The following is a 23,576-nucleotide window of genomic DNA, read 5'->3' as shown; positions in this document are numbered from 1 at the left end:
AACACTGAGTGAATTTTAATTCCAAAAAAGCTGGAAATCATGAAAAGACTGATTAATCCTCAATTTACAATTGTTATCCTAATTATAAGGGATTACATTTACTAAAATTTACCTGTAATAAGAGTTCTCCTTCTTGGAAGTTCAGGCCTTCTCCAAATTTTGTTCTACAGTTATCCTGGACTCCATTTCTGTCAGCTGGGGAGGATTTTAATGCAACTGTAATAAAAAGAGGGAAACAATGATATAGTTTTTGAAAATGGGCAATTTCAAATGGCTATGATGAAAAACCTATATACACTAAACTGAGACGATTTCAAATCCAGGTGTTTACTGGCACTATAATGACTAAATAACGATTTGACAATGAGTGGTTTCCAACTCAGCTGATAGACTCTTAAAAATAATTTGTGATCAGTTCACTATCTTTTTGGCATATAAGTTAGGAGTTTCAAAGAACTATATGTCACCACTATAAACACTCCTCTCATTCCTATCTATGTAGTTATAAGAATAAGGTTCTTAGAATGTAACCTACAAAAATGATTTAAATATCTATATATATTTATCTAAACATCAGTGAGCTAGTGATGGGGAGAATCAATCATTGCCTTACTAAGAAATATACTTCCATTAATTTTAGGAACCTCTTATCTAGTTTTAGGGTAAAAAACTGTTGGTATTATTATTATGTTCATGTTAAATTTATAACTCAACTAATGGAGAATTAAAGCCTTTATGATGCTGAATAATTCTAAGTACACGTTATGTTTTTCCATTTGTTCAAGTCTATATTTTCGGTCCCACCAAAGTGTTTTAAAGCTGTCCACAAAAAAGATTTGCACATTAATTTTTATTATCTTAGGTAGCAGACATCTTGTAAAGTGGCTTCTCTTTGTTACTATCTTCTAACTGTTTGTGGATAATACATATGAAGGAAAAGCTAATGGCAGGGCTGGAGGGAGCATGTTGTAATGCCATCTCTCCTCTCCTCACCTTCCACGTCTCTCACTCGTGTGTGTGTGTGTGTGTGTGTGTGTACTGGTAGTCTGGGAGACAACACAGCTAAAAAATAAAACTACTTATTTACTTATTTAGAAATTTTTCCAAGTTCTCTCAAATATCATCTTATTTAAAAGCATGTGAACATTGGTATTTGACAGAATTAAGTTCAAATCTCAGCTCTGCCACTTAATAAGTGTGTGAGCTCTTGCAGCCTGAATCTTAATATGTGAAGTGGTAACTGAAAAAACAAAACAAACAAACAACCATCCTGCAGGATTTCTGTGAAGAATAATGAGAATATGTGTGAAGTTCTTGGCATATAGCAGCTCAACAGTAGTTCGATAATGGTAGCTTTAATGATTAGCCATATTTCCTAAAACTTATTCATTGCTTAGTTATAAAGTATACGTTTTAGATACAACTATATCATCTTTCTATTTTTCTAATCTTTTTAACAAGTGATATTTAAATAATAGAAACTATTAAACAAAAAACTGATTTTGACATTACTTTTAAGACTTACTCATTAGATTTTTACACAAGAAAGATAATGGGGCTTGGTGAAAAGCTGGAGACTTACTAAAAACCAGGTTTTCTCTCAGTCTGAACAAAGCATCACATATAAAACATTTTCATGTTTGAAGTATATATTCTGGTAAATCACCAAGTTCACGTGTTACACTGGAATCTTATGTTAAGTTCTTGCCTTTGTAGAATTTGAAACATCCCTCTTTTAAAAAGGCCAAAAGCTTGGCTTCTGAATATAACAATTTCAAAAGGCCAGAGAACAGATATCCTTAGACCAAAAACTAGTTTGAAGTAAATTAATTGATCTAACAGTTAATTAAGGTCAAAGGAAAGGCTTAATTCTTTCTCATTGAAAACCAGGAGGCCTTTCTCCCTTTCTATTCTGCAAGTTTTGTTATTGATACTTTCTAATGGCCAAATCTGCTTAAATGCATTAAAACCTCACAATATCAAGGCTACCTACACTGTACTACTTTCCAAAATCTCCAGTGAGGCACGATTTAAGAGTTATACAAAATATCAGTAAGAGTTGCTACTGAAATGGTAACATCCAAATCAAAACTCTTATGTTATTAAAGCAATGTAATCTTGAAAACAGATATTAACAGTGTCAAATTTTAAAATGTTCAAATTATCTCATTAGGAACCTTTTCAAAATTAATTTTTAATCAATGGAATTGATGTCAGTTCCAACTAGAGTTACTAGACCACTGAGAAGCTAAATAAGAAATGAAAGAGACCATTCATCTCAAAGTAATTTACAATTTGTTTCTGGCCTTGCATTGGGGATATTAGCCAATGTAATTAGACGTTAGACAGACTCTGCCTTTAAGTAGGGCATATAAGTTATGGAAATAAAAAACGAGAAAAGAATGTCAAAAATATTAAGTACCAGAATGGGATTTAATTAAAGTATTGCAGGAACTTGAAGGAGAGAAAAAAATAAAAAGAACAAACTTCCTAAACAACGATGCTTACAATTCTAAATGTTGAAAGTATAATATTTAATATGTATAGCTACTGCTTAAGAAGGAAAAGTGACAGGTGCTTTCTGGGGAAGAATCACTGGAAGGTTCTTCCAAAATAAACAAATATTTCTGTTGCTCTCGTGTTGGAGGTTAATAATGTCAAAAAGTGTAATACTGTGCAAAAATAAGTCCAGAAAGGGTGCACTCCCAATTCTCATCTAAAAAAAAAAAAAATGTTACTTTTTAGGAAACTTCTTTTATGTCTTGACCAGAACTGCATAATTTTTGCCTTCCACAAAATCTGTCCCTTCTTGATCTCATACCTACCACCTCTCTCAAAATTACTAGAAGCTATATTAATTAATGCTACTAATTTTCGCATACAAATTTATTGCCTTGGTTAGAAAGTAATAAAAGAGTAAGGCGGCGATTACGGCACTGTCACCAGTGCTACTTGCAAGCCTCTGAGTGGCCTTAAATAATTTCCTTAGTAACGGTGTGTGACACTGAGCACACACTGTATGCCAAGCATTTTCTATGTATATGATATCTTAATCTTCGTACTAGTCCTGAGACTGGAAATTGTCTTTTCAATATATTAGGAAACTGAGACTTGGGGACGTTAAGGAACTTTCCGAAGGTCAGAGTTTTAAGTAGTAGAGCCTAGATAGAAACCCAGGTAGCCTGACCGTATGTGTGTGAGTTATTATTAAACACTGACAAGACTTCTCCTCCTATGCTAACTACCTTTGACCTTTAGTTTCCTTATCTTTAAATGAGGACACTGATAATTCTAGAGGCAAATTCTCGTGAGGGCTAAAATAACACATGGAGTACCTGCGTAACGCTTGGCATCTATAACTGACAGTCAAGGACAGAGATAATGGATTTACACACCCTCTCACAACTATGGGAAGCTGACACTAAAAGTGCACACCAGGAATAGCTGTTTTCTAATCTCTAAATAGGGAGCATTCGTGAATATCTAATAGGACTGCCATGATGCCTATAATATACCTACAACATAAAGTACTTCAAAGTTGTAAATTGTTATAAAAATTATAAATTGTTATACTCAGATGCATAGGACACTAAACATTGTACCACTGGAATTAAATACGTGCCACTTCACAGAAACAAAATGTGGTATCTTAATGAAAGTCACCAGCTGATTATAGTACTTGAGGAGCATTTGCTGTACTGAGCAGACATTTGTTAAAATCCTCCCCATCTGTGGGAATACCATGCCTTCCAAAGGGTAAGGATATGAGTTTGAGCAGTCTAGTGGACTATTAAGATAATAAACTGTTAAAATATTTCAACTCTTTCCTCAGTGAGCGATTGATGCAGCAATTATATAAGTAAAAATTTAACTGATGATGGAATTTAAGTGTAAATACATCACAGCACTATCAAATAGGCATATTTCTGACTGATTCAGGTCTTATTCCCACATGCATTTAACCATATCCATATTTCCTAATATGGTGCTTTTCTTCCTTATACATTTAAGCTCAGATTTCCATTTCTCCCTACAAGCCAAATACTTTCTCTTCAAAAACATACATGCTGAGAATTGTTCAAGAGGGAAATTTATGGGGAAGAAATATTGGCATGTGGTGAACTATATTTTGTTATTATAGTTTGCAGTTAAACAGAAAGATGACATGATAAGTGCCATGCCATGGAAAAGCATAAGTCTTCTAAATCTCTAATTGTTGATATAAATTCGATTTATTTTATAATAATATTTGTCATCCCCTTTATTACTTCTGGCAGGAGAAGTTAATTCCATTCCCACAGATATAAGCGTAAAAGAGAGCAAAGCTATCACTTATTATAAAATTCAACCAACTGAACTTTTATAAATGAGGGTTAAGTAATGTACTATATTTCTTAAATATAAAGAAAATGTCCCCAGTTTAGTCTGGTATGAATGAGTATTTCTAAATAATTTCGAAATAATGTATTAAGTTTCCTACAGAGTTTCTTCTATCTACTTTGGGTTAAAAGATAAATATTTCATTTCAACATATGAAGTTTTCTTTGGTAAAGTGAAGTGTTCTCTCCTTTATGGAAAGAAAAAACAAACTAAAATTATAACTGTTATATTCTAAGTTTTTAAGAGACAAAGATTAGGCCTACACAGTTTTCAGTACTTTCTGATGATAGTGATACATTAGAAATTCCTAGGCAGAAAAAATAAATTCTGTTTTTTAAAATGTGAATTTCAGTTTATATTGTTATGAATGAATATAAGTTACATAATTGGCAGTTACTGTCTTTTTCTCAAATCTAAAAAAACATCAGTCTGAAGCTGAAAAAGTCCATAAAAGTTAGACCAATTCCTACCCTCAATTAAGTGGAAACTGACTGCCGAAGACATTACTTAACATTTTTCCCGTTTTTACGTTTAATTATATGTAATTTTACTGTAGCTGTATGTTAGGTCTCTGAATTAATGGAGCCAGCAAGAGTAGTTAATTTACCTTTTCAGTGGGGAATGAGTTGCATTTTGCTTTCCACACACATAAGAGTGGAATTCAAACTGCATTGTTAGTGGCACAATTTAATCGATTAGAATAGTGATTCTCAAATTTGACAGACACAAGAATCACCTGGAAGGACATGAAAACACATTGGTAGACTCAGCAGGTCTAGGCTGGGGTCCCAGTCTGCATTGCTAACAAGTTTCCAAGTGATGCTGAGGACCAGGTGCCAAATTTTGAGAAACAGTGACATGAAAATAGGATTTAGGAAATAATTTAAAAATGTTCTGGATCTCATTTCCTCACATTTTCTAAAATTATTCATTTGCTTAAAAAGCGCACTTATTAATATGAAAGTCTTTGGGAAATAACTCTAGTCCCAATTTTATAAAGATGAAAACAGAAGCACATAATTTAAGGCTGAAATGAAGTAATAATAAAAAATTGTCATATGTATACAAACACGGGCAGTAGCAAGCACACTGTGTCCCTACTTCACATCCTTCCCAAAGCAAACTATGTCACTTTTCCCTGAACAAAGTGTCTAGATTTGAGTGTGTGCCACTTCTGAAAAAGAAAACGAGATGGGGAAATAAATTATTACATACTGTATCAAAAGGCTAAAGAGTTTATTAGCAAATTTCTATCTCTAAATCAAAATACAACATTAATTCAACAAAGGGATTCTCAGATGACCTTAACACCAGGTCCCTAAAGGCCTCTATGCCTAATTAACAGCAAAATTCTCTATTAGAAAAAGATAAAATTATCAGTATGCTGCACGGAATAATTATAATTTATATAACAATTTTAATTATAAAGTTTCCTTAATCTCTTATTTTTAGGGTAAATCCACTACAAACTGAAAACATCAGTCAGGCAAGCGTCCTCACTGTCCCTGTTAAGACGAAGACCATGAGGAACGGTGAGGTTAGAGCCTCACGTAAGGCCAGGAGATTAGCTAACTGAACTCTCCAATGTCCTGGCCACTGGTGCTCTGTGGCTGCAGAACGCAATCTCCCTCTACCATGCTGCGACAAAGAAAGGAATGCTGTCTCCATAATGCAGACGCTAGATACTTGAAACTAGACGCTGTCGAGAACCCAGCTGACACTTGAATATTCTGTAAAACAGACCATAAAAGGCACCCCTCACATCATGTGGGCAGATTTAAAGCTAGAAGGAACTGAAAGAATTCAATGCCCTCAATGTAGGTTCATTAAGTCAATCCAATTTGACTGCTTATCTCTCTCTCAACCACACACTGCTGATACCTGAATGGCTTTATAGCTTGTACGGAAAACCAAGAACCAGAAATTATCTCCTCTAATATTATTTTTCTATATGTACTTTAATTTCATTTTTGTTTACACTTTTCAGGTGCAATTTTCTCTTTGGCCCTCTAATTTAAGACCTTGAAACATCAAATGAAAGTATCTTTAAGTGAACCCATTATCACCTTAGCATAGTTTCATATTTATTCCACACACAGATTTGCCTTCTTCCAACTTCTGTCCATCTGTAAAAAAAATACCTCATCTTTGGTGTATTTCCTCTTATTCTATATGCTCTCCCCTGGAATATTTTATTCACTTTAATAGTTTAAAATATTATTCCAACTATATTACAATGACTCCAAAACCTAATTCTCAGCTATGAACAAATAAATGAATTTAAGCTACTGACTAAAACTGGCTGATCAAAAAGTCAGAAGGCTGTAAGAGCAAGATTTAAAAATAACACATAAAATGTTATATTAAATAAAAGTGGTTAATCATAATGTTTCATTATAGACCTTAAAGGGATTAATTTTATATGACCTGAAACACTGAAATATGAATATGTTGACTTCCATTAACCAGGTCACAAAACCTCAGAAAACAAAATCAAATAATTATAGACATTTTTTATAGTTCTTTTCAATTACAGTTGGCATACATTACATTAGTTTCTGGTGTACAGCACAGTAATTAGACATTTCTATAACTTATGATTACCCCAATAAATCTAGTACTCATCTGACACCGTACACAGTTATTACAATATTACTGGCTATATTCCCTATGCTATACTTTATACCCTCATGACTTTTGTAACTACTAATTTGTACTTGTTAATCCCTTCCCCCTTTTCATCCACCCCCAAACTCTTCCCGTCATTATAGACATTTAAAACCTATATTTGGAAAAACAAAAAAGGGAAAAGTGCTGAAATTTGGCTGGCTTTAATATTACCCCAATAGGACTCTTCCTTAAAAAGAAAGCTAAAGGCATAAATTTATGACCAACTGGACCTGTTCATGGCCAAACAATTAAGGATCCTAGAGTCATATAATACTAGGCAATAATCAAAGAAAATACCCATTAAAGTACTAAATTTAAGAGACAGGAAAGAAGCAAAACATATAATAAAGGATATAAACAGTTTCAATCTTTAATCTGTATTTGTCACTGGATTTTTAAAAAATACTTGTCGAAGTAAACAAAAACACTCATAAAATTGAATGAATTTCATATTGTGAGTTAAAATATGTGAGGAAGAGAGCTTAAATTCTTGATCTAAAGAGATCATATTATTAAATTTAAGAGCCAAGATTTTAATGCCACTTCCATCTGACTCAATCAGAATATTCTACTATTCTTTTTATTCATCCATGTTTCAATTGGCATGGATTTGATAAAGTTCACAAATTAAAACTTAAAAGAATCTTTAAATTTTATGGTTTTAGTTACAGAAAATGTCATGAATGTTACAATCAGTTTCATGTTTTAGGACGTGAATTCTGGGGAAAAAATACACAACTGAATTATATTCTATCTAAGATACACAATACCATGGGTAAATGAAACTGAACACTATTTGATGATTTATTTGCCTAATCTTTTAGGAAAACAAGCCTACTTTTAATATTTCTAGAATGAGGAGAATAAGAGATACAAACTCCAGTTATAAAATAAAAAATCGTAGGGATATAATATACAGCACAGGGAATATAGTCTATAAGAACATTGTATAATAACAAACACATTAAACTTTATAAAACATCAATCCTTACAGAGACTTTTTATTTAGTTCATTTTTACTGCTTGCTGTTCAAGCTCATTCTTGGCATCTATACATGCATATGTATTTGTTTTTCAAGATAATGTTCTGGTCACACAGATACCAGAACGGGACTGAAATCCAGAGAAACATGCAAGCTAAAGATGAATAAACACAATAGCTCTCTTTAAAAAAACTAATGAACTGGAAATGAACTGTTAAAGCATTTACCAAGGGAAGAATAAGACGACAGCACATATAATTTTTAATTTAAAATAAGATCAACAAAGATCCATGGTGAACAATGAGGTTGAATAAATGTTAGATCATCATATAATGTAAGTTAACTGTTGTCCCCCTGTCCCCCCACAACATTTGTAGACTTCATGAGATTTAGTATTCCAGTATATACTTACAATTTACAAAATGGGGATTACTTTAAGCATGTATAATGATTCAAGTCAGATTTTCCTCTCCATTACCTAGTTTTTAAAATAACCGGAACACTATTCCCTACAGCAAGTGCAAATGCAGGAATCAGAAATTCAGATACTCAAACTCACTTCTGTTGGGCTTAATGTAACCTAGAAAAAATCACCTTATCCTTCTAAGTTTTTCTTTCCACAAATTAAATTATATATCTCAATTATAAAAAACATTATATGCAAGATTTACTATGAATGTTTTTGAATTATTAAATACTACATGAATTAACCTCTACTATTGTCTCATAAAAAGAAAACTTTCTGCCTTTTCACCTCATTAGATATCCATGTCTCAATAGAGAATATGGACTAATCATTCCCAAATTTTTAATTTGCAGGGTTGCTGTGAAAAAGAATTTGAACATGATACTTACATGATGATGAGTACTTTAAAAGGTGATAATGAAATCTAATTCAATTTTTTTTCTATGCTGACATTACTCTTACTAAGAATAAAACATTACTATACTGAGATTCAGATTGGTCACAAGCCCAGTGTCCATTGTTTGATTCTGGCGCTGAGACAATGTAGGAGGAAACATTACCCAATTTCACATCAACCAATTTCAAACACTTGGTTGAAACCACACAAATCCTAGTCTCGCTTAAGAAGCTATCATTGATCAGTCATTAAGTTAAACTTATTAAATGTTTTCCATCTCAAATTTGATATTTGAGTTTAATACTCATGAGATAACATATTTGAGTTTAATACTAACTTTGTGATCTGTTTCTTCCACTTTTTTTTTTTTTTAATTAAAAAAGAATAGTTTCATCTTAACAATCGGAAATTTGGTGGACAATCTGAACATAATGTTAGATTTTAGGGACCCTTTTGATCTGTATTTCCAGAATGTAAGCGCACAATGACTTGTCAGGTCACAGCTCTACTTGATCACTTAGCTGTCCTCAGGCTCCCCGCTAGTTTGATTTAATCTATCTTGAGAGGTAAAAATTGCACTTGACCATGTCTAATTACCAACATTAGAAAATAGCAATTTTGAATTTTTGCTCTTTGCTAAAAACAGAAAAGGCTATCCAGAAATATTTCGAAGATATGTAATTTAGAGAAGTCTTTAAAAAATAAAAATAAGCAGGAAGAATAGAAGCTAACACAGAAGAGCAGTGCTACTGAGGAAACTGGATAAAACTTAAATGGCTGTTTAAATTAATCTATTATTTGTTATTAATATATTATTAATTCTAAAACACGTCTTAATGTGTCCCTTATGCAGAAATAAAAAATAAAGTATCACCTTATTCTGGAACTTTTCACCTATCAAATTTACAAACGGAGAGATTTTTTTTTTTTTTTTAAAGCCAGAGTCCTATTTGAACATCCCATCGACACTGACAAAAATAAAAATGTAACAAGATTGCCAGACTGCTGGGAAGCACAAAAGGAACATCCAGCAAAGAAGAAAAGGGGCAGTGGCCCAGGAACGAGATGACAAATGCAAAGCGATGGCAAAGGAGCAAAGAGTATGGCCACCGAACGCGCAGGGCAGCACCAACGCACTGAGAGGGCACACTGACTGACACCCGTGGGTCCGGAAACGGTGGACGCGGCGTTGACGTTTGAGTCCTTAAATACTTCTACGTGTTTCACTGTACGATCCAGCCAATCAGAGAGCATGTAGGAAACTTCTTGCTGCCACCATTCAACAAATCATTTCTATCATCTGGATATTTATAGAGAATAAAATAATTGACGTAACTGATAACTGCAAATTGGCTAGTAACAGGAAGATTATCTAGAAATACTAAAAAATTAATGTTAAAATCACATCATCTAAACACATCATCTAAAATATTCAACATGAATTTTACACTTTTTCAGACATACGTTAATGAAATGAACAAATATTTATTGAATGCCTAGCATGGGGCATTGTTTTAAGTGTTTAAGATATATCAGTAAACACAATATTCTCAAGGAACTCCCATTCTAGTGAGAGAAATCAGCAATGTATGGCATGCTTAAATGCTTCCCCAAAAACAAAGCACTAATTTTTATAATGATTACTTCTTCTGTAGCATAAACAGGGTACAAACTGAAAAACAATTCTCTGAGCTTTACTGTCTAGAATATGTGTAGTTCAAGAGTTTTCAAGGATGAAACAAAGATTTCCTCAATTATTTGATCAGTTGAAGCCAAAATAACAAAACTTCTACTCTTTGTACTTCCCTTGAAAATGCTCCGCAAATACTGCATTATAAATATTTAACATGTACATTTTTAAAGGGTTTTCATATACTATTTTTGCCAGTTTCTGAGATACCAAACCTTAAGCTATTAGAGGACAGAATGTTTTTCCTATTTCATCTTTCTGAATTCAGAACCTGCAGTGTTTAGAATAAAGCACAATGCTGAATTACAAAATTATAAAATAATTTCAATTTGTGTCAGAGAAACTGCTTCTAACTTTACCATAACTGAAAAATGGCTAAGTCTTGTTCAAGCACTTCCAAGTTATATTTCAGAATGTTTCAATTAATTAGAAATGTATAAATATTGATGTTGCACTTGAAATCTTAAGTATTGCTTAAGCAGTATATTCATGGCACCAAAGTTTTAAGAAGATCCATCCATCCAAGTTGGATTATTTAAACTTGCAATAAATAGATGTATTTTCTTGGAAAAATATCTATTGTTACAGTTAAACTTGAGTTTCCTTTCTAACAAGATTTTATGATTACTCGTTTATATTGTTCTTTCCGCAGGAATTCACACACCCCCTGTTTGCATCCTGTTATTCACTTAGAGCTTCCCCTGACTTCGCTAGACTGTTTCCCTAGTGGTAGTTTTAACTGCACACAGGAATCCTAGTCACTGTCAGCACGCTCCAAGTCTCCCTGTTTGCATTTAGCATTTCTTTCTGGTGATAAGGATTACTTTAAAAATTGTAGTCTCTATTTTCTCAAAAGACTGAACTGTCTCACTAGACACACTGGTGGTCTGGACAAGACTTCGGGACCTTTTTATTTTTTTATTTTTTATTTTTTACAGATTAATTCCCTTGCTTTCCACCTCACTCTGTTCTTATACTGAACAATCAATCTAAGAACCTGCTTAGAGTATGTACTCCACTGAAACCCAAGCAAACACATGTATAGTCTTCCTAAAGTTTCATACATTTAGATTTGTCTTTCTGAAGAAAACAATTTTTTAAAAAAAGTAATTTAGGGTCTAATCAAGGCCAGGTTAAATCACTGCCTCAGACTCACCTAGAATGCTTATAAAAATTCAGATTCTTGGGTTCTACATAAAACTTATATAGAATCAGCATAAAAGGGGCATGCCCTAGAATGTGCATTTTAACAAGCTTTTCATGTAATTCTGATGCACACTGAAGCCTAAAATCCAGTAATGCAAGGAAACTAAAATTCAAAAAAATATAATTGAGAAAGGAGTGATGCAAATAGCATAATAAAATCCTACTGTCAAATACATCAAGCCAGAATAAAAAATAAATTCATCGATGAAAAGCTAAAAAAATACCTTTTAATGAGAGCTCCATAATGAGCACAGCTAAACTATGACATTCTTTATAGGGTAGACTTTGGGATCGCCTTTACTTAAGATATTGAACAAGACACACATGTCTCATCATGAAAAAATATATATGTATGTAAATTTATACACTAAATGTGCATATATTAATGTAAGTAAATGTTTTTATGTACACATGCATGCACGCACGCACGCCCAGAAGCTAGAAAGCAGTACTTAAATGGTACACTGGCTACCCACTTTCTAAGGGGCTTCAGTTCTGCTCTACTGCTTCTAAACAGAGAATAGCCCATATATTTTCCCCCTTTTTAAGATATATAGTTTGACTTCATATTATAGAGCAGCAGGAAATGAAAAGGCAAAATGACTTACATCAACACATCTTTACCAGAGTGAAGGGGTAATGCCTCTTTGGCTTCCAGACTGTTAGCTCTCTAAGCACGGAGACCACATCTTACATGTCATGGAACCATCCCCACCCCACCCCACCCCCAACTCTGCCTGCAAAGTCAAGCAGTAAGCACAGCTGGTGAATGCTGAGGGTCAGGACAACACTCCACAAAGTGGGGATTGTGGCCTTGAGGTTACAATCGACCACAGGGGCTCCTAAGCTTTAATGTGAATTGAGCTTCACCGGCAGAATTTACGATTCCATAGGTGCAGAATGGGGCCCAAGATCTGGCATGTCCCACAGCTCCCAGGTGATGCTGATGCAGTTTGGGAACTCTACTTGAAGAAGCATGGATCTAGGGAAAGCCCACAGGATTTTGCTATAGAAACAGTTCCCAGAAAAGAGAAGTAGCTGAGACCTGGTCAGGAAAAACAACATAGGAAATCTGGAAAACTGGGTTCTAGTCCCAGCTTTATCACGAAATGACTATACAGCTGATAAAACACACATAGACCAATGACAATCACATAACTCACCTAGAAGATGAAGAGTCTGGCACAGATGTAAACTGAAAATTTCAAGACTTTTTTTTAACATATATCAGAGAAAATTTAAGTGTCTAGTATGAATCCTGAAATTATTACCCTCAACAGTGATTATTACCCAGGTAACAACTATTAAAGTATACAGCTTTTATCCAAAATAAAGAATATACAGCAAACGACAACAGCAAAAATATGCTCAAACTAAACACATCAAACCATCTAAATGTAATCGTAAAGGGAAATAACTGTTTTTGCAACATTCTAAACACAAGTTGCAAATTCAGGTTTCTGTAAATGTGTCTGGGGCAGCAGTAACGGCATCATCTGATAGCTTGTTAGAAATACAGACTCTCTGGCCATGCCTACCCTACTGCATAAAAAGCTTCATCTTAACAAGTCCCCTATGTGATCTGTAAGCACTGACATAGACCACTGGGATTTCATTCTTTATTACTGTTTGTAAAATAACACGACATACTTAACATTGAACATTACCTTTAAAAATCTGTTTTTTGACATATAAACAGATAAAAAGAGAAATTGAGAAATTATTTTACATGAGACAGTGAGAAATCATCATCAAATAAAAACTTCCACTTAAAATGCTTTATGCTAGGAAATACTGTATGATTAAAAGGTAGCAAATATCATCTAGCTCAAATCCCAAACTTTACAGCCAAGGTAAGGGAATGCTAACTGGTTTGGTTAAATAGTCTGTCGGTGGCACAATGGAGACTGAAATCCAATTCTTCTGACTCCTATAATGAAATGCTCTTTCCGGTGGAAAAGAAACTTAAATTACAATTTCATGGAGTAAACATGTAGTTAATATAAAGCAGAAGTATACATAATTTTGAAAAGATAAATAAAACGTCATATCTACAAAATATATTGAAAGAAATCTGGCAAAAAATATTTCATAGCAGTTACCATGTATTTTATTCTTTCCATAAAAAAAAAAAAGATACTTTAAAAAGCTAAACTAGACAAAGAACTAGAAACTGATATAATATGAGAATAACTTCCCAATGATTGTCAAAGAATGATACCGCATATCACTTAGTGGCAACATCTGTTTGATGAATGAATCTGGAAAACTGATTTCTGGAAATACTACAAATTTGGCTTTGCTATTTAAGTTTTACTAACAGCAATAAACAAAACTTTTTCATGTATGGCTAATTTTTAAAGTTTTTAACACAGAAGCAGAAACAGCCATATTCAACATATTTCATAAGTGATTATAGAAAAATGAAACCCTTCTGTCTTACCATCAAAGAAGCTCTTGGCTCTTAGGTAACTGACACTCAGCCTAAGAACGGAAAGTTTGTCCAGCTTATTAATAACATCTTGTGGAAAAGGCAGTAGGCTGGCCAAACGGTCCAGCTCTGTATTAAGTCGGTCTCTATGTCGCTTAGAAGGATTAGACTTGATTCCTTCAGCCGGGATTGGCTTGATGCTGAAAAGCAAACAAAATGCCATAAAATACCTTAAAATATATAAAGCAAAAACGTCTACTGCATTATAGCATCTCCTTGAATATTTCACTAATAAAACATCTAAAATCTACTTTAAGTTTATATAAGTCCTTTCAAAATGTTTTTCATATCTTAATCAAGCAAAACAAGGGAATGAAGAATATTCTTCATAATGTTTTATTAAAAGCTTATGAACCCATGAGAAGAAAATACTTGAGTACACCTTATATACAGCATACTTCACATCTGTGGTATAGTGATTCCCAATTAACAAATCTACTAGGTAGGATCCCCCCACCCCAAACACTGCCACTGTTAAAGAAAGGGGAAACAAAATCTGTAATGTACTGTGTGAAAATTATGCTTCCTTTGCTATCTTCAACAAGAAGCATTTGGCATCATTTATATAGTAGATAAATGAGAATGACCCTAAAAAAAACAAAAAAATGCTTATAATCATCATTCCCAGCTTCCTGTATTTAAGACTTCTGTCCTGTCAGTGACAACTTCCTAAAGCCCTCTGTCACCTCCAGACAGACCTACTGCCATCTAATGGGGTTCTCCAAAGTTAAAACAAGAAGAATTTGGACATTAGTTATTTGTATTTGTTAACTGACAAATATTAGATGTTATCCATGATTACTGGCAAATATTGCTTTGATGACTGGTCAGTAGTTCTAGTCATGAGCATTCATAGTTTGTGCCTCAATTAGATAACTCAATGAAATGCCAACATTCAGTATGATTTCCTTCTGAGAGAAAAGATAGTTATGGTTAAGGGTAGAACTTGAGTTCAGAAATGAGAAATTGTACTACTTCACATAGTATATGTCACAGCAGAGATTCTTTGTTTAAAGTGAATTTACAGATCAGACATCCATGCTGAAATAGAGGGAAGATATTCAAAAACCAAAGTAATTTTTAGATCATGCCTCTGCGCCTTTCCATTAGCCAGAAAAATTATTATCCAGAGTATTCTTATAACGAACATTTTTTCCCCGTTTTGTTGAGAAGATAAAAATATTTTTGATAGTTCAAATTATAGTATCTTTAAAAAGTAGAAAAAATTGGCTTGAATATATAGCAATTAACTGAATTCCATCAAAGCATTTCTAGGTAATTTCTAGGTTTTCAATGTTTTATGTGGAGTAGTACTTCATGCAAAAAAAAAAATGATAAAGTAAGTATGAAATTTTAACATGTTTTCAAACTCTAACAAGCAATTTCTTTACAACTTGTCTGTTCTGTTTTTTCTATTACAGTCCATGTTATTTCTACAAAAAATAATGAACTGGTAAAATGGCATACATACGAAATACATCAGTAAACACTATCTCCAGAGTATTTACATAATAAAAATTGTTAGCTGTTTCTCTAGCTATTGCCCAAATCATATTCCCTTTATAATCAAATTCAAGTCATGCCCTATTACTGCATTTCACCAATTAATCAACTGTACTTCAACTTTTACCTACAACATGTCTACTTAAGTGAATAATTCTCTGACTAATCACTTGCTAACACAAATATTTGTACCTATTATGTCCTTTGCAGTCCAGGAAAACTCTCTTGGACATATCTGAAAGTGCTGTGGGAGCTAAATACAAGGAGCAACGAACTGCTTGCAAAAGATTTTTACAGAAAAGGCGATGTCTGAGATGGATCTTGAAAGAGGAATGGGATTTCAGGAGACGTGACTGAGGAATGGCGATTTGAGATAAGTCTCTGTCTGAAGTGTGAGGCGCGGGGTACGAGAGAAAGAAGGGGGCAGCTGGTCGGGGCTCTGGTCTCTCAACAAATACTGACCACCCACCACGTGCCGAGCACGGAACACTGAGCGGTGAACAAAACGTACTAAAGCTCCTGATCTCATGAATCTTACATTAAAGTGGGAGGATACATACGTACATAAATACATAACTTTTTAGGCTGGTAAGTGTTAAGAAAAATAAAGCAAGAAAAGAAATTAAGGAGTGACAGGGACACTGGGTTTGACAGCCAGGGAAGGTCTTTCTGATGGATGTTTCAGCAGACATGAATACAACAAAGGAGTAAGCCACGTGGGTGTCTGATGAAAAAAAAAATTATATATGTATATGTATGTGTGTGTATGTATGTGTGTTTGTGTATAAATATATATGCATTCAAAGCAAAGGACACAACAAGTTCCCCATAAAAACAGTATAAAATTGGACTTTGGAGTCGTCCTCAGCTTTGCACTGGGGTTTACATGACAAGTCTTGTGTTTCACTATAGCTGACTCTGGTGATGGCGAGGACAGAATACAGAGCAGATCTCACTGAAAAGCACTTCTTGAATGTAAAATGTAAATCTACGTCACTCCTGTGATTCAAACCTTTCAGCAGCTCCACATAGTCCATGTTCCTTAGCCCAACAAACAAAACGTTTCTTGATCTTTCTATTGCTCCTAACTACTTATTTCTCTGGCATCACTGCCTCCACAGCCACAGCCTTCCTTGTCGTCCATTATACTCCAGAGCTAAGAAATCACTTCTAGTCACCGATGTGTACTTCGGTGCCTTCTTGTATTCTTCTCCCCTGTTCCACCTCACTGGCTGTAAAGCCCTGCTCAATCAGATCACTTTTGTGAAGTCTTCCCGACTCACGATGGATTTCTCCTGCACTACTTCTGCACCTAATGCATCTTCTGCAAATGTCCCACACAACCATTCCATTAAGGAATATTCTGTGCAGATAACATTTCCCATAAGTTAAAAATGAAATCCAGTCTTGCACTCCTGGTAGCTTTCCAGTAATGATTATAAAACACTGAAGAGAGTAACACTAACAGAAACAAGACAAGCTGATACGACACAGGGAGAAATAACTACAGTATGAGACAGAGTCTTAAGGGTATTCTTCCATGTGGTATTGCTGCCTGTTTCGTGCTGGCTCTTTGCAGCATTCAACCATACACTAGATGAGACTGCTTCTTTACACAATGCAAAATTATCCACAGCTCTAACGTATTATTATGCACAGTATGGAATATTTAGCATGAGATCAAATTTATTACGTCAAGTGTTATGTAATGTATATTGCATATACTTGTTTGTTGCTCTTATTACTATGAAAACTTAATTGCTTTTATATCCCCACTGCTCAGCACAGTACTTAATAAAGAGTGGACTTTCAATTATTGTCTGCTGATCAGAAATGTCCAGAAAAGATATGATAGGAGCCTGACCAAAGGCAGTAATAATAGAATAAGGACTAGCTTGAGATATTTAAATAGAGCACATAGCTGGACTCAAATGTCCTCTGAATTAAACTGACTTGCTGACCAACAAGGTTTAGCAAGTAAGGGAGAAGAAAACGTTGAGTGAGAAGAGATTGAGAATGACTGGGGTTTGCAGCTTAGAGTAACAACTCTATTTCCTAGTGGAAGGTAAACCAAAGAGGAAAGAGACTTGAGGACAGCTCTTACTGACATCAACATTTAAGTGCAAGGTTAAGGAAGAGGCACAGGGAAAGACGTCAGAGGAGGAATGGTTGGACAGACAGAAAAAGAATCAGGATAGAGTATTTTGGAGGTTACAGAACAAAGTCAAATGCACAGAGGAATTAAAGTCAGGACTGAGAAGCATTCGTCAGATTTGACATTTCAAACCCAATGTTGCTAAAGCTGTAGTAATAAATTCGACACTACTATACGTTTTCACTGATTTTGTGAGAAACAGAATTTTTTTTGTGACAATATTTCATACTTATTCAAACTTACTGAAGATACACAAAATAATTAAATATAAATTAATTTATATCAATTTACATCAATTTATGTCAATTATACTTGACTTGGGTTATGCCAGTGCTTTTTTTGCCTTTAAATCTACGCCAAAACAATACTGCTAAGCATCCATTTAAATAAAAGGTTACATGTGAGATACAAATAAATGTCCCAGTAAGATTGGATTTGGGAGATCTGGAGTTCAGACATTTCCTAAAATAGAGAAACTGGAAGATGTTGATCAGGTAAAGGAAAACTTCATTCTTTTTTAAATCTTCACCTCAAAAATCTTGTCCCAACCTGTAATCAAAACTGTTGTGAAATCACGACTCCAGCTGAACTGCATGCCACGCTTGTGTGTTAGGAGCCCTGCACTCTGGGAGTACTGGTGGTGACAGGCCCAACAGCACGTCCAATGCCAGTCTGAATGTTGTCTGTAACGCCTGAATTCTTAATATCCCAGGCTAAAATGTCTGTTAGGCTCATCACTTATGCCCAGTGTTTGAAACAAAGTTGAAAAATGTAACGACCAAGTTTAATCATAAGTTACTGTAATTGTAAATATTTGTTTTTACATGACATTTATCCTAAAACCTCAAACAACATGCAAAGATACAGCTTTAGTCATGATGTTATCAAACAATAGATTACCTGTGACAGTCCCAAATATGCTCTATTAGCTTTCTCCTCTGGATGATTTAATCCACTCCCACTGCTTCTGTACCTGGATCTCCTCTCATTCATATTTCCCGGAACTTAGGCACCCACTTCTCCACATCTATTATGATACTTTTCTCCATCCAGTAGCTTCAAAATTGAAGTATTCCTCAATAAATCTCTCTACTATACCAATTAAGCCCTACTTTAAACCCACCCATTCCTTATGTCCGACCCACAGCTTTAGTGTGTACTTATCTCTAAATATAAATGTTGAATGTTCAGTCATAAAGTACATACTTAATATAACACTGAAAAGGTGATCTGTGGCACAAATAACATTAAATTTCATTGTTAGGCTGAATATAGCTAGATATTTTACTTCCCCATATGAGGCAAAAAACATTTACGATAACTTCTAAGAATTCTGGCTGGATGTCACTTTTAATGAGTCATCCATCCAATGGCCACTCTCCTGTTCATTCCCTTTCCCTCTTTTTTACCTAAGGAGTGGCGATGAGGCACAAATGGCATGTAGTCTCTAGCACGAGACTTTAATAGTGAAAACCTGGAACATGAAGTATGCCCTAGACTCATAGTTACTTCCATAACTCTGAAAAAAATCATTAATAACATCCCCTTTTTCCTCCTGTATGAATGTACACTTTTTCTTAGTATTTCCTTTTAAACCCACATAAAATGTATCTCCTGTATTAAAAATCACTGAAACATTAGTAGAAAAGTCTTGAGTAGTGGTCAAATATATACCATGTGCACAGTACTAAGAAGCTCTGATAGATAGTTCTATCTTTAAAAAGCTTATATTTCCTACTAGGAGTAGATACATTCTATAACAAGACAAATCAAACATAATATATTGCTCAATAACACAAGTTCTATAAAAGTGATGCCCAAGAGTTCAGAAAAGTAGAAGCTCATGTACAGGTAATGAGGGAAGGTCTCATGGAGATGTGGCATCTAAATTGGATCTTAAAGACAGGTAAGTCACTTCCGGTTTCATAACGTCAGAGTACACAGCCTTTCTTTCAAGTACCATACCATTCTATTCCAGAAAATCATGCCAAACAAGGGAAACAAGAGACAGAAACACAAGGTCTGTCTTCAATAAAACGTAAGAGACAGCTAAATCCAGATATAAATAAATATGAAGATGGAAAATAGAAACCGATAACAATGTAAGAACAAGAAAGTATAATCAGTGTATTAGCTCAGCAGTAAACAATATTTATACTTAAAAAAAATGATGAAACACTAGTAGTGAATTTAATTTAAAATTGTGATATTATAATATTGGGAAGATGAAGAAAGGAATAGGAGAGGTGAAATAGCACTAACTACCTTAACTATCACAATCAAACAGCAACAGATCATGCGTAACATGCTAAACTAAAACAGCATTATTATATATATATTATTGACTTTTCTAATGTGCATGTATTATTTAATAGAAATACTTTTTAAAACAATATATCAATCATAAAAAGGAGCAAAGTAAAAATGACTAAAAAATATAACACAAAGCAAATCAAGTAAAAAATGTGCAAACACCACACAACTATTCCACACCCACAATTCCAACAATAAGTTCAGTTACCTACTCCATCGTTTTTGTCTGTGAAAGGCAATTGTCGAAATTAATATTTTTAAGCAAAAAAATGCAAGGATAGGTTACCAGCAGGAATGTAAACTTATTGCAGAACAATGTGACACTATGCTATGTCTCAGAGTATAATATTTGGCTCAATCTTAAAAGTATACGTGCCTTTGTACCCCAAAATTCCATGTATAGGAACTTTTACTAAGGAAATAAGTAAAAATTTAAATAGAAATTCACATCTTATGTGTATTCTCTGAAAAACTAGTTAAAATATCAAAAGGTTGGAAATAACAGAATTTACCCCTAAAAGTTAAATAAATTATGGAAGACTACCAGAATGGAGTACTATGCAGCCATTAAAATCAATGTTTTAAAGGAGGAAAGGTAGGGAGCAAATCAATAAGAAAGCAGGAACAGACTTAGGGGAAAGGGCATGAATGCAAATATGGAGATAAGCATAGAAATCATGTATGGGAAACAGCAAATAATTTATCTCGGAACATTGCCTATGTGAGAACAAACAGTGGACAGCAAGGAAATACCTAGGATATGGATGTACCATAGGCATTGCTTAACATATTCACCTGGACAGTATTGCGAAGTTGGTAAGAAAGCCTGGGATCTGATATTCAAATTCAGCTTTTTCATTTCCTATCTGACGATTCCAGATTTAAACCTCAGGTCCCTGTCTATAAAACTGAAATACTATTAATTTTTCATAGTACTATTAGAAAGATGAAATAAATGATGTACGCAAAGCACAGTGCATTATTGTATCATAGTACTAATAAAGTCTTTTTGTTATATTAAACCACTATGCAGAAAGAATTCAATTTTGAAGAAGTGTGGAAGTACAAAGCACTGCTGTTAAAGATCTGCACGGTATTTACTTCGAAGTAATTGTCTTAACTATACACATCAACAGGCACATACTATGTAAGTTTATTCACCAGTGAAACAGCATATTTCTGCCATACAAGTAATTGAGAACATAATCATATACTGCCTCTTACTGTTTCACAGGAGAATTGATTGTTCTGGAATAATGTAAGTTAAAATCTTTTTTTTTTTTTTAAAAAAAAAAAAGAACTTACATTTTTGTTTCATTATATCTTTAGCAGTAGTTTCAATTTATAAAATTCTTTTGTTCTGCTAATTTCAGTTGTGAGTGTCAGCATAGGTGTTCACTGTCCTATATTGTTCAAGAATCTGCCCAGATCTACAAAAGCGAGGAAACTAGACCTTGTCTTTTAGTTCAGACCTAGTGCTCTTTCCATTTATAGCTCAGTTTCCTCTTTTTTGCCATTAATTTTTTATAAATGTTACTGATAACTATACATTTTCACATACATAGTCTTAATATGTAAGAGCTTTTATAGTCACTAAGCTATCCAAATAAAGCTTTTTGAAAAAAAATGGTGGAGAAATAATTTTGTAAATGAAAAGACCTATCCTATTTTAGAAGATATTTGGGAAATGGTATTATACAATGTTTATATGTAACATTTTCAGTAAAATGTATAATTTTATTCTACTCAATAGGTGTTATATAAATGAGGTTCCTGAAATTTAAATAGAATAAACAGCAACTTAGCAAAAACAGCAAGAAGACAATGCTTTTATATTATATTAACATTATTAATATGTTAACAAAATGAAAAGGATTAGCTAAGTCTAAGAAGTTATTTCCAGTTCCGATGCTTCATGATGGCCGGCTGATCATCACTACCACCACTGCTGATATCATTCTTAAATGCAGAAGTCATTTACTCACAGCTGTTATTTGCCAACATTCAGTACTAAGTTTCTAGAAATATGGTAACTTAAGTACCACTAAAACAACTTCTTCATTAATACGACTTCAAAAATACAAAAATATATCCAAAGTTATCACTAGAAGAAAAGATTCTACTTAATAGTGCACTTTTCACCTATTTGCATGAGACAACTAAACAAATGGACAAAAATGCTATTATCTCCAAAGAAAATAAAACAAGAACGAGATTTAAGTAGAAAATAGATAGATTTTTGTTTTGTTTTGTTTTGAGGAAGGTTCTTCAGTATGGAACTACATTTTAAGAAAACTTGTAGTAGAATCGATTTCTAAGGTTATCTTTGAAAATGTCTTCTTGACAGTAGCAAGGAACATGAATCAGATAGATGTAAGGTTGCTTCAGATCCTTTAACTTTCTTTCATTATTCCCAAGAGGAAGGATATATTTACTGAGCGTCTACTTCGTACGACATATTTTAGAAGGATTAAATGTACCACATTTAAGATGTATTTCCTACCAATAAAAGATAATTTTCAATGTTACACTTGCCACTAGAGGGAGTTTATCTAATTTAATTAATTCAATTGAGGACTGACTGGAAGAGAGTGCTTCAGGTTAAAATTATCTTACTTAATTGATTCTGAAATTTTATGGAATTGTGTATTTCAATGGCTGTCTTATCAACAGTTCTGTAATTATGCTATAACGTATTTCCTCTTCAAGTAAAAGAAAATGGCTTTCACTTAAGATGCTGAAGTCAAATTTCAATAGTATTTTCGATGCAAACAAGATGTATTTTTCTGACAATGCTGGCATATTTTAGACCCCATTAGCTACAAACTAGTAATTTTTAAAAATCTGTATTAACCTTAATATTAGATTTAATGGCCATATTCCTAAAATGAACTTTGATTAACTGCATTATAAAGCTAACCATTTTTCATCCACGTAAAAGTAATTTATAAACAATTTCACATGATTCTGTAAATGCTAACACTAGGCTTCACTTCTGGAGCGAAAAAGTTACATTTTAAGGCATTTACATGATTAGAGGCAATGCTGGTGCTCAATAAAGATCTGATAAACATCTATACTAACTAAATAAGGGTAGCATGGAAAATGCTTTAGTAACATTGTATTACAAGAAATTATTAAATGCAACTATATTAAAGTGTTAGAAAGTATATTAAAATATTAAGATAAAATAATAAAAGGTACAGTTTACATTAATAAAATGATAATGTAATGTGTTTAAAAGGAAAGATCTTAATAAAATGTAATCTAGAAGCCAAAAATGTTAAACTTTATAATGAATGCAAAAATAAGGCATTTGACT

General features: G+C 33.6%; 1 protein-coding gene and 1 long non-coding RNA gene across 10 annotated transcripts in view; one reads left to right on the top strand and one right to left on the bottom strand.

Moving 5' to 3' along the window:
• Nucleotides 1-12,758, top strand: part of LOC107507984 — a 165,893-nt gene extending 153,135 nt beyond the window's left edge. For 6 of the 9 annotated variants that reach the window (XR_004953911.1, XR_004953910.1, XR_004953913.1 and 3 more), the window contains one exon: nt 8,853-9,135. This is a non-coding gene — a long non-coding RNA (uncharacterized LOC107507984). Of the gene's footprint in view, nt 1-8,852; nt 9,136-9,834 lie in introns of those variants that run through there. The other 3 variants (XR_004953915.1, XR_004953914.1, XR_004953916.1) reach the window with 3 other exon arrangements.
• AHR (aryl hydrocarbon receptor) overlaps nt 1-23,576 on the bottom strand; it is a 39,641-nt gene that overhangs the window by 13,863 nt on the left and 2,202 nt on the right. The window contains exons 2-3 of the mRNA XM_016139471.2: nt 14,236-14,423; nt 113-216 (exon numbers count right to left, since the gene is read on the bottom strand). Of these exons, the coding sequence (XP_015994957.2) occupies nt 113-216; nt 14,236-14,423 (292 nt within the window). The remainder of the gene's footprint in view (nt 1-112; nt 217-14,235; nt 14,424-23,576) is intronic.

The sequence above is a fragment of the Rousettus aegyptiacus genome, unplaced genomic scaffold (genome assembly GCF_014176215.1).
Source record: "Rousettus aegyptiacus isolate mRouAeg1 unplaced genomic scaffold, mRouAeg1.p scaffold_m13_p_13, whole genome shotgun sequence".
NCBI classification, from domain to species: Eukaryota; Metazoa; Chordata; class Mammalia; order Chiroptera; family Pteropodidae; genus Rousettus; species Rousettus aegyptiacus.
Note: the sequence above shows the minus strand (reverse complement) of the source record. Positions and strands in the feature narration are given on the sequence as shown.